At 40.6% G+C, this 12,412-nt stretch overlaps 1 protein-coding gene across 5 annotated transcripts in view; it reads right to left on the bottom strand.

Annotated features, from left to right (window-relative positions):
* RASGRF2 (Ras protein specific guanine nucleotide releasing factor 2) overlaps positions 1 to 12,412 on the bottom strand; it is a 230,136-nt gene that overhangs the window by 102,235 nt on the left and 115,489 nt on the right. For 2 of the 5 annotated variants that reach the window (XM_067731139.1, XM_067731141.1), the window contains exons 13-15: positions 9,276 to 9,358; positions 3,065 to 3,313; positions 2,137 to 2,525 (exon numbers count right to left, since the gene is read on the bottom strand). In XM_067731139.1, the coding sequence (XP_067587240.1) occupies positions 2,137 to 2,525; positions 3,065 to 3,313; positions 9,276 to 9,358 (721 nt within the window). The remainder of the gene's footprint in view (positions 1 to 2,136; positions 2,526 to 3,064; positions 3,314 to 9,275; positions 9,359 to 12,412) is intronic. The other 3 variants (XM_067731142.1, XM_067731143.1, XM_067731144.1) reach the window with 2 other exon arrangements.

The raw sequence follows: 12,412 nt of genomic DNA, 5'->3' as shown, positions 1-12,412 counted from the left end.
GGGCCATGACCATCCTCTGGTGCCCCATTTTTTTCCCACAACACAACCCATTTATCCATTCTTCTTGGCTCATGTCAATGACACTTCTTGATTCTGCTCAAACATTATCTTCCCTGCTTTTCACCTTCTGGAGCACTCCATCTATACCTCTTGTACCATCTGCCCTTATACTTATGTTTTGTCCACCTTCTCCAGGGAACTATATATAAGGGGCCTGGGAACCATCTTATTTACCATTATGGACCCTGTAGCACAGCAACCTGCACAGAGAAGGTGGTCACACAATGACTCCTGAACAGACCTTACTGTGTTCTCATCCCAGCCTCAGGGGCAATCAAACCAAAGCCTCAGTCACAAATGTCTGGCACTAAAATACTTATTCCTAAAGCTCCCCTAACTCAAAATAACATGAGAAACCAGACTTACCTCCAGATTTCCCCTCTCCTATTTAATACAATCCAATAAAGGAGGGGGAAAGAACTTTCCATATTCTGAGAAGTTCCTGTGTTTCCCAGGGCGCTCTGGCCCAGAGGGGAGGTTTGAGATAAGCCTCCCAAAGTCATTCCCACCTTGGAGATTCCCAAGCACTGGCCTGCATCAAACCCCAGATGCACCTGTCACCTTGTGCATCACCTCATTATTCCCAAGAAAAATCCATCCTGATTCTACTAAAGCTTGTTGTTCTAATGACTTTTTAATTATCTTCCCCCTTTCATCCTCCTGAGTTGCTAACGTGTCAATTTCAAGAATTTCTTGTTTAAATGGGTGCTCCTTTTGATGATGATAACCGCTCCAGTTAAAATTCCATTAAGTACTTCACTCAGAAAGCTTATTTAAGTGATCTGAGCTAGAAACTACATAGAATCTTGAAGCAGGTAGAAAAGCAGGGGTCTATGCTTCCATCTGGGGGATCCTCTTTAAAATCTGGACACTTTGTCTGACTTATTGCCCAATTTTTTATTATGTTATCAGTAAAGAAATCAGGTACTATATAGTAAAAAAAAAAAAAAAAAAAAAAAAAAAGCTGTTTGCTAACTTGGCCATGAAATCTTGTTTATTTTCATCACAGAAACACTGGATTATAAAAGAACAAGGATGACCTCCTCCAACCCCTATGTTGTACCAAGCTGAGGAGAGTAGGGAGATGTGCCACGGGAATCCTTGATTAGTCCCCTGAGAGCTTTGCCTGATTTATTCATTTAACAATTTACTACCTGCCAGGCACTGGCCAAGGCACTGACAGTACAGAGGTGAACAAGACAGACAAGGTTGCTGATCTCATGAGCTTATATAGGAAGACTGTCCAGGCAGAGGGATAAACAAGTGCAAAGGCCCTGAGGCAGAAATGACCCAGGTGTTTCTGAGACACAAAAAGGAAATCAATGTGACTGTAGCTTAGCCGATGAGGGAGCGTAGCAGGAGCAGGGGTTAAAGAGAGAGATAGCATCCAAGTCTCATAGGATCTGAAGGCCTTGGGAAGATAAATGTGCTTTATTCTAAGTGTGATAGGAAGTCATTAGAGAATCTAATCAGGAAACCAGATGATCTAATTCACATTTTTAAAAACCACTTCGGTTGTGTCATGGAAAATGAACACTGTCTCAGACTTAACTTTTCTCCCTATATCTCTGTTGTAATAGGGAGTGTTGCCTTGGAAACTAAACTGAAGAAGTCATCTTAATGACCTAGCTTCCAGGCTAGGTCGTGACATTAGCAGGGAAAGGCTGGAAGCAGTACAGGTGCTTAAGGTAGACACTGGAGGAGGAGAAGGCTCTGAGGCTCAACGTCATGGATGAGGACCATGGTAACCTATCTCTATGCCAAATATCATGCTATGCTCTTTAGCCAACCAGCCTTAATTCCACCAAGAACCTTCCAGTGATAACACTTTAGATGACACCATTCTTCCATAGACAACTGACTGCAATTAGCCTTTTATCATAGAAGGCGGCTAACCTAGCTCTCCTTCCACAAAGGCTAGAGGGAACTACAGGAATTTTTTCTAACTAGCCATTGTATTCATTCTACTTTCTATGCAGAAGTAGGAAAGTTGTAAAGAAAGGAAACTAGGGCTCCAGAAGGAATGGTGGGGAAACAGGGGGCCAGCAAATGCGGGGTATGGCAGCTGGATAATACCTCTTTGAATACTTCGTTTTAGCTTGTTACACAGATCCACGCGGGGGTTAACTACATGCTCTTCTACAGATCCTGGGCTTTGTTCTGGAGAAGAAAGGCCTCGGCTAAGATCCAGCGGTACTTTACCAGTGTGTGGTGGTGGGGATGCAGCAGGGCTGTGAGTGGTGGTGGGACTGCTGGACGCTGAGCAGGTGGTCAGGTCCAACGCTCCTATCCTTGAGTTCAAGGGAGAAGTCAAGGACAACTTTCTGGCCCTCACTGGGGAGGACGTTCTGGACACAGCCAGTGGTGGTGGGGAAGAGAATTTGCGACACAGTCGCGGGGATTTGCCATCCACCAAGTGTTCACCTCTGCTATTCTGGCTGGTAGCGAAAAACAATTCCAACGACCTAAAAATAAGAGCAAAAGCTATTAACAGGTTGTAGCCAAGTGAAAATGAGTCCCCTGATGTCATTCAAGAACACGCTCCCTACATTAAAAGGCCACAATATCATCATACTTCTGTTGCTGGATTCACCTTCATTTAAATGCTGCATGTATACTACACACTTGCCAAAGGAACACAGACAGTATTTAGGCGTAGTCTAATCCCCTGCTACTAAACTGTGGTCCAAAGACAAGTAACACTGGTAACGGGCTCCACTCCAGGCCTACTGAATCAGGGCCTGCAATTTAACAAAAAAGGAGAAAGAAAAGCCCCAAACAATAGAGTTATCTTCCAAATATTCACAGAGCAAGCAAAGGCCACTTGGAAACTTCAACTGCTTCCCTCGGGAACTGTCTGTGACCTCAACTCCCCCGCTTCTACTGGCGGGGCCTGGCAAGTTCAAAGGCAAGCCAGTGCCCTGCAGAGCAGGGCTGCCCATCTGCACGGAGACCCAGGGACCAGGTGGGCCACACTTTCATCACAGGGTAGTGCCGGGCCTACCTGACGGGGATAGAGGTGAAAGGCCTCTTGTATATGTCAGAAAGCTTCCCCAGCACCACGGCTGCCGTCGTGAAAATCCGATAGGTGTGCAGAAAGGTATTGAGGAAATCGATACTAAGAAACCGCAGGTCTGTCAGTCGCTCCAAGAGGCGCTCCACGCTGGCATAACGGATCTGGGGCACTTTGCAGGAGTTGAGTGTTTTACTGAAGCAAATGTCAGTGTCATCCTTGTGAAGACGGGCATCAGACCTACGCACAAGGCAGGAACATGAGGACAAAACCAGGGCACGGCTGCCTCTCAGCCCCTGAGTATCTCAATATTTGTAAATATATACTCGTGTCTGGGCTTCCCCTTACATTTGATGAAAGATGTGATAGGACATATTACATACAACAAAGCAGGGCTGTAAAAACATCAAATGTGCCATTATAATTTAGGAAGTTCAGAATTAATTGTGGCAACGTTAATAATTCATTTCACTCTGTGAATTCCTTCTGCAGGGGAGGAAAAATAATTTTCTCTCCACCCTCCTGAGTTGTTGGCTGAGACCCTGTGATAAAAGACAGATGAACAAGAGAAAAATAAACAAGTTTACATGGGAGATAACCAGGGGAAAATGAGAAACTCACAGAGGTGGCTTAGAACTCAGACTTAAATACCATCTTATAGGGAAAGGGAGGTGGGGGGTATGTAGCCCTTTCAGGGGAGAGTAAATGATTTTTAGGAAAGATGAATGAACCCTTAGAATAGATGGAAGGTATGATAGTTTGTGACAGTTTGCCTGGGTGTGATGTCGACATCTAGTCTTTCCTGTGACTACTGTCAATCTTCCATGGTTGGTGAAACTCCTGGGAAGGGGATTTATGACAACTGAGTTCCTTTTGGAGAATCTGTCTTCAGGCCGATGAGAAGAATTCAGAAAAATCCTCTCTCTGCATTTGCTGTTTCTCAAGTACCTATAGCTCAACATAATCAATATGCCACAGTGGCATATTATAGGGTGGCATATTCTGCTACCCTTCACTTCTTTCTCTGGTTCAATCATGTTTTATTAGGAAATTAAAGCCAAAGCCCTATTTAGGAGGGGCACTGCTTATGCCCTCAAATCAGAATATCAGAAGTGTGGTTAAAAAGTAGCAGGTTGGGGCTTCCCTGGTGGCGCAGTGGTTGAGAGTCCGCCTGCCGATGCAGGGGACACGGGTTCATGCCCCGGTCCGGGAAGATCCCACCTGCCGTGGAGCGGCTGGGCCCGTGAGCCATGGCCGCTGAGCCTGCGCGTCCGGAGCCTGTGCTCCGCAACGGGAGAGGCCACAACAGTGAGAGGCCCGCGTACCGCAAAAAAAAAAAAAAAAAAAAAAAAAGCAGCGGGTGACATTCTCCCCACAGAGGGGTGGGGAGGAAGAGGAGACCCAAATATCACTGCTGTTATCTGTGGTTATTTCTTTTCCTCGCTTCTAATTTTGTACATCTGTGCTTTCCCCCTTTTTTCTTGATTAAACTAATAGATTATATTATTAGGTATTTTCCCTCTGGCACCAGCTCTTTGATTGATCAATTCTACTGTTTTTCTATATTTTAATTTATTAATCTCCATTCTTATCTTAGTTATTTCCTTCCTACACTTTCCTACAGTTGATTTTTGTCATTCTTTTTCTAACTTCTTGAATGTTAGAAAAAGAATGCTTAATCCATTTCATTCTTTCTGGCTGATAAATGCATTTAAGGCCAACCATTTTCTGATTACAATTTAATCCATAAATTGTGTGAAATGTTGTATTTTCCTTACATTTTCAATATTCTGCAGTGTTAAAAATGTCTTCATAAAAAAAGTAATGGCTGTAATATAGGCAGTCAACTCTTCTAAAGATTTCCCCCGAACAGTGCCCACCTGCCCACCTGCAATGCTGGGCTTTTCTCATTCTCTAAAACCTCCCACCTGGCTCCTCCTGAACCCATCACCCCGAGGCCCTTGCACTGGAAGCCTGCGGCAGCCTCTCCAAGTGGACAGCAAACTGGAGGGAAGATTCACACGGCAGCCCTCGAGATCCTTGGCTGTGCGCAGAGCCCTCAGCCCATGGTGCACCTTTGTTAGAAAGGGCAAAAGAAGCCGGCATAGAGGCCAAGTTCACTAGATGAAAAGCTTGGAAGCTGAGGCTGAATCCAAGTGGGGCTCAAAGAAATGCATACCTTCGCTAAGACTGCCCGTAGCCTTCACATTCCCATCTGAGACCCCATGTCCCCCTTCACGGCAGCATGTCAGAACAGACAGTCCATAAAGTCCTGGATTTCACCACTTGATTAAAGGATACACTACAGGGCCAGTGATGTTCAGTGAGGCAGCTGCTTGCTAAGAATCAGCTGGCTTGTTGTGAGTGCCCTTAATTAGCCCTTTCAGCACTTCAAGGGATTTTAAGTTATATATTTATTTTCTTTGGGATAAAAAGAGATCAATAGCTTCCTTAGCTTGCTCTTGGAAACGTTCCACCCCAAAGTAAGCTCAGTGCAGACGGAAGGACTTCATTTGCGGGCTTGAAAGAGCATTTTAAATGAGTAGCTTACTTCTGGTGAGGAACTAAGGGCGGCCTGTTAGTTTTAGTCACATCACTGATCTCGAAAATACGTAAGTGTATCTTTTGAGATTCTTGAAAATAGCATGGCTCTTTTTTGCACTTAGTATGTGACCCTCAACCAACTTTACTTTTCTGGTTCTTAATCTTTCTCATTTGTGAAAAGACCTTAGAAACTTTTATGAACCAGACAGTCTGTCTAGAGGATGGCTAATCGAGGTAATCACTTTTTCTCCCACCATTTTCCCACCTAAAATCTCTATTTTCTAAGAAAACCGAGGGCAACTATTATTAAAAGAAAGCAAGCGTTAGCCTATATACATAAAGCATAAAACATCACTTAAAGGGATATAATCACCTAATAAATGTCATGATTTTGCATTCTATTCGTAGTTTTGAGCTTTGCATCTTTTTCTCTTTTTTTGCATCTTTTGACTATAATTACTTTAACCAAACACTAGGGGAAGAAATATATTGTAGCCAACATGAAATTGAAACTGACTAATTGCACCACTGTCCTTCAGAGTTATTACTACAGTTTCATTTCAAGTAAAGAAAAGAAATTAAATATTAGGAAATTATTTAATTTTCTTTTATTACATTGAACGAAATCTTAATTTCCTAAGGAACCCTCGAGAAGACACAATGCATTACTTAAGCCTCCTATGATAATAACAACTCCTTTTTGGTAAACACTTAAAAAAGTAATTTTGAGACATCAAACCCAAATCACCTATTGTAATTAGTCAGTTTTAAAAGGAAGTGAGTGCCTGCCAGGTAATGCCATTAGGGTAGGATAATTTTTTCTTTTAACTCTGTAAAACATCTTTTTTTTTTTTCTCATTGCGTGTAGCCAGAGAGATGTGCAAGGAGGCAAGAATACAGAATTTAGGGTAGACTAGTGCCATGGAGGAGACTATCAGAAGGAACAGAGATTGCAAAATCATCCTCTTTTCTCTGACTGAGGAGAACCAGGCTCAATGAAGCAGGGAAAAATAGAAGGAAGAAAGATATGAAATACATGAAACTCTGCCTTGGGAATATATCTAGTAGAGTACAGATGGGCATCCAAACATGTGTGGCTCCAATGGGAAATCCCTACAGCCCGTGATACAGGTTTCTGTCCTCCCAGGAGAGTGGTTCCAACTCATTGCAGTGACCCTCCCTGTGCACCCAAACGCAGGAAAGTCTTGGTCTGTACAGGAGGCAGTTATATCAATACAAATGAGATTGGACATGGGCATTAGTCAAACTGCCACCACAGAGGAAAGAAGATGCATTCCGGCGCCAGCCGTAACTTGGTCAGGCACAGAACTAAAGCTTTTTTCTGTACTAATGTTTAAAGTGAACAAAATGTATACATAGTGGGTGTGCAGCTGCCCGAAGGTTTAGGAGCTTATAACTTGGCCACCAAGTTATTATTTATTCTCATTCTAAAGCAGATTGGACTTTCATGGCTGTCTAAGCTTCATGAAAGTACTCTTAATAAGGAATTAAGATAATATATATTATTTTGTGAAATATTAAAATAAGAATACTATGATAGAAAACTAATAAGAAAACTAACCTGGTGATGTGAACTTAAAAATTAAGTCATAATTTGAAACTTTTGACTTAATATTCCATACTTGGTTATAATTTTAGTATCGTACATTTTTAACTGACCTGTTTTTTTTAAAAACTATACTAAATTAAAAACCTAGAAAACTGAATGCTAAAGGAATCTTTGCCCAAGAGTTTTAAAATGACCCTACTCAAAATATTTAAAATTTGACTAGCAATTTAAAACAGTATCATCCTTTTATATTTTTCTGTAGTAATTATGGCACTAGTATAATGTACTCTGCCTTCATCTGATACAATAATTAATAAGTTTTAAAGTTTATACCATTGGAATGATGCTAATTATAATTAATACCTATCAGAAGAGAAAAGTTGATGTTGTTTCTTTGTCTTAAACAGCTGAGACCTAAAAAAAGTCCACATAAAAAGGCATGGAAGACAAACATTTTCTTAGTTTCATGTAACTTTTTTGGAAAGATATAACAGGACTGCTTTTAAAAATACATTTTATGCTTAGAATTTGTACTGCAAATAACCAAAAAATGAGAGTAGGGAACAATTTGGTTAGCTTGAAAATCCTCCTAAAATAATTTTTGAATTTGGAAACAAAAAAGTATGTAGAGACAAAAGCATTAATATAGAGAGCTATGGCATGCAGTTTCTGATGTAACTTCTCATCTTAAAACTAGTTTCCTTAGTGATCATAATTAAATTATAGGATTTGCTTTTTTTTTGTTTCTATGTTTTGTTTTTTTCAGTGTTGATCACTTTCTTTTTTTTTTTTTTTAACATCTTCACTGGAGTATAATTGCTTTACAGTGTTGTGTAAGTTTCTGCTGTATAACAAAGTGAATCAGCTATACATATACATATAACCCCATATCTCCTCCTTCTTGCATCTCCCTCCCACAATCCCTATCCCACCCCTCTAGGTGGTCACAAAGCACCAAGCTGATCTCCCTGTGCTATGCAGCTGCTTCCCACTAGCTATCTATTTTACGTTTGGTAGTGTACATATGTCAATGCTACTCTCTCACTTCGTCCCAGCTTACCCTTCCCCCTCCCCGTGTCCTCAAGTCCATTCCCTAGGATGTGCTCTGTTAACAAAACATATAGAGAGCAGGATGGCAGGGCTGGGCAATAGCCTCTGGGACAAATCCATATACAGGCTGTGGGTAAATGGTACCATGGAAAAGCCAGTTAATTCATGTTGAGTGTCTCCAAAATCTAAATGTATCTCTACAACCAAATCTGACTAATATGATTCACACCCACTGGGAAGACAGCAAAAGAATCTGCCAAACTTTTGTCCACCCCCTGACACATCTGGCTATCACAACTTTACCTATTGAACTTGAAATTTTTAAAAAACTTTTTATTTTATATTGGAGTATAGTTGATTAACAATGCTGTGATAGTTTCAGGTGCACAGCAAAGTGACCCAGCTACACATATACATGTATCCATTCTCCTTCAAACTCCCCTCCTACCTAGGTTGTTACATAATATAAAGCAGCTTACCCTGTGCTATATATGGTCCTTGTTGGCCATCCACTCTAAACACAGCAGTGTGTACATGTCTATCCCAAACTCCCAACCTCTCCCTTTCCCCCACCCTTCCCCCCTGGTAACCATAAATTAGTTCTCTAAGTCTGTGAGTCTGTTTCTGTTTTGTAAATAAGTTCATTTGTATCATTTCTTTTTAGGTTCCACACATAAGCGATACCATACCATAAGATATTTCTCTTTCTCTGTCTAACTTACTTCACTCAGTATGACAATCTCTAGGTCCATCCATTGAACCTGAAAATTTTGAAAGTTTTTTTGTACAGAGGAAGGCATCTAAACAGTATGAAAAACTATTTTTCTATGCTGTGAGTCAATAAACTATGAATCTGAAAAACCATTGTGATAGTCTTATTATTTATAATGGCATATCATGAATTATCAATCACATTACTGTCAAACATATTCAGAGTAGGAAGCAGAAGCCTACTGAAACAATATTTTATTCAGGGTTTTACATTCTCTACCAATTTGATCCTGATTAAAATGTAAGAGAAAGGATTATCACACTTACTTAATCATATGTGGCACAGAAACTTTGGAATTTTCTTCAAACACTATAGTCATTAAACCATTACACCGTATGTTGTCCACACACTGTGAAATTAAAAAATAGACAGTTAAAACCCATATGAAAACCTAGGCGGAGCATATCTTCCCAGAATTATTTATAATCACAAAACAATTCAGTTTCTCATTTGTGCACATATGCACACACGCGGGTGCACACACACACACAGGGAAACATTACACATTGATGAACAGATTCAATATCCAAATACCAAAACTGTGCACCTGGCAAATGCCTGAGGATGGATATAAGGGCTACATTTTCCTAGAATGTGTTTCCCAAGGATTCTGAGCACAATGTCACATCGGCACAATTCTCTGGCAGTCCCAGCACTACTTGAGAAGTTTACACCTCTAGTGAGGTATAAACTGCCTCTGCTATATTCATTCTCTGCCCTAGTGGGCGGTATGGGGCAGGCAGAGCAGAAATGGTGGCTTGCTTGGATGGAATTCATCTTCTCTCTCACTAGGAAGCTCTGTGCCTGCTTCTCGGTGCTTTTTGCCAATAAATTCCCACATTTTACTAGCTTCTCTAGCAGTTTCTACCGGCACCGTGTTAGTTCAGTGAGGATGTATTGTATAATTTCTCCTGTTTCTGGCACACATAAAGCCCTGTTCATCTCCTTTCTCTTTTCCTTCAGGAAATTTTGCTAATTTTCTCTACCTTTTTAATTTATATCTATGCCTTATCAATTCAAAATTTCCCTTTGCAATTACTTTGGGTTAGAGAAGGATTTATTTTGAGATTTAAACAATCTTTAAAATCAGAAATTACTTTTAGTTACTAGGATACCATGTAGTACTTTATGACTGTAATTAAATGGTGTGAAGAAGCTGATTGCCAAATGATTTCACAGAGCTCTTGAACTCAGGGTTTATCCTAAACCCCAATGTCTAATAAAAGAATGAATATGCATATAAGAAACTTTGGGTCACTGGCATCCCCTAACTATTGATCCCCTACTTAGCATATCAGTCATTTTCAGGTTTGTTTTTCCTTAAAATTTTGTTTCCTCATGTCTTATGCCGTTATTTCAGTGACCAGGTATAGAGGATCTCAACTTCTGGGAATAAAGTAGAATATTTTAAAGTTCCCCTCAATTCATTTCTTGAAGCACCTGGAATTTGGAGTTATCTTTTTATATGAATAATTATGGTTATCTAACTACAAATTAGGTTACATGTGAGTTTATACTATATCTTATTCCCATAGGTGGATTACAAAAATACATATAGTAAGACAAAGTCAAAATTAGTAAGAAAATTAGAGAGGATTTGGATAAAGGGTGGAAAATAATAAGATGAAGCCTGGGATCAATCCACCACCTGTACTTTATGCTGAGAAGTCCCAAACACTTGCTATACATGGTCCTCAAAATTAGCTGAGCTACGGAACAGCCAACTCAAAGGGGGCCACATGATGAACTACAAAATTCACGGTTTAATAGAAGCTCAATTCATCCTAGTCTGAGTCCAGAGGAAAATTATCTCATGGGTTCTCATAAAGAAAACACTGAATAATGTTGCGAACATTATCCTCAACAACATCCTTAAAGTAATTGCAGTTTTTACCAAACCATTTCTTATAAACTCCCTCAACACTGGATGAAGAGTACAGTTCCAGACTAACCACTCTGTGGTGGGCCCCAAAGAATGGGGGCCTGCCTTTGCTCGTCTGGTTCCAAGCACAGATTTCACTCTCTTCAGAAAAGGGTACGTATAGCCTGCTTTTCTTTAGGCTAAATAAATGCTGCTCCCCCTATCAGTTCTGAGCAGCAGAAGTTGGACATGGTATTCTTCCATAAGTCCTGAAACTGCAATATCCTAAGTTAGTATCCAGTTGTATGGAGTCAATGTTTCCACCAGTGAACCAAGTTACCAGTAGGTGGGGTATCCTCTTAGGCCTCAGAACAGCCACAGGACCTCAAAGGGAGAGCTCTCAGTCAGGGCTAGATGAAAAGAGACGCCAACGACTCCATTTCTAAGCATGAACAAACAGGGGAAAATGAAGAGATGAGGCTGGCTGGTGTGTGTGTTTATAATGGAGAAGACAGTAAGAGAGAGGGGGCCAGGGTTTGATCCCTGGTCAGGGAACTAAATCCCACATGTATGCTGCAACTAGGAGTTCTCATGTCACAACTAAGGAGCCCACCTGCTGCAACTAAGACCCGGCACAACAAAATAAATAAATATTTTTTAAAAAGATGAATAAGGTAAACTACTTTAAATTCACTTTCCTAATTCCAGTGGGAAAATGGATTAACATTATCCCTGTTCTTATCAAACTATGAGTGTGGGGTTTGGAGGAATGGGGGAAAAGATTGTATGGGGACAGATACCGCACACAGACAGGGAAAGGAAGGAGGCGTTAAGTGATCCTTCACCCCAGTGACATTTCTAGCTATTCCTTAGACTTTTCACTCTCACTGTTTCTGAGCAGAATGAGGATGCCACTTGGGTAATCAACACAGGAAGTGGGAGGGCAGAGACGGTGTTTGGTAAGAATTGGGGCAAGTATATAGTGTTCCTTCAGTCTCCTTTAACAGTCTAAGCAATAATATAGTTACACAGACAACAGCCTTAGGATGACTTAGGGCTATAGTTTTCATGTTTCGATTTTCTCTTTGGTTCTTTGATCAGCCTGGTCCTTTTTACACAGTGATCTATTCTTTTCTTTCCTTCCTTCTTCCTTTCCTCCCTTCCTTCCTTTCATAGCTTTATTATATTTTAAACATTCTTTTTCACAGTCTTTTCTAAGTTATCACGCTATTATCTGAAGTTCCAGCAGTGCTAATTATACTGCTCACTATGTCTTCTCTCGCTATTGATAGATCGTTTACTCACAAGATTTGTAATTTTTGATTTTGAGCACCTTGTCATGAGCCCTGAACTGTTGAGGTGTTGCTAATGCAGTGACTTTGTGTTTGCTTCTACCAAGCATTTTGGGTTAGGAACAGTCCAAATATTGTTTTTGCATTAATTTCTCAGTTTGGAATTTTCACACCATGTGAATACTGTAACTCTGAATTTCAAATCCACAGGCCAGAAACACATTTGTTTTTCTCAAAGGAGCTTTTTAAA

Source organism: Pseudorca crassidens, chromosome 3 (assembly GCF_039906515.1).
Source record: "Pseudorca crassidens isolate mPseCra1 chromosome 3, mPseCra1.hap1, whole genome shotgun sequence".
Lineage (NCBI taxonomy): Eukaryota > Metazoa > Chordata > Mammalia > Artiodactyla > Delphinidae > Pseudorca > Pseudorca crassidens.
Note: the sequence above shows the minus strand (reverse complement) of the source record. Positions and strands in the feature narration are given on the sequence as shown.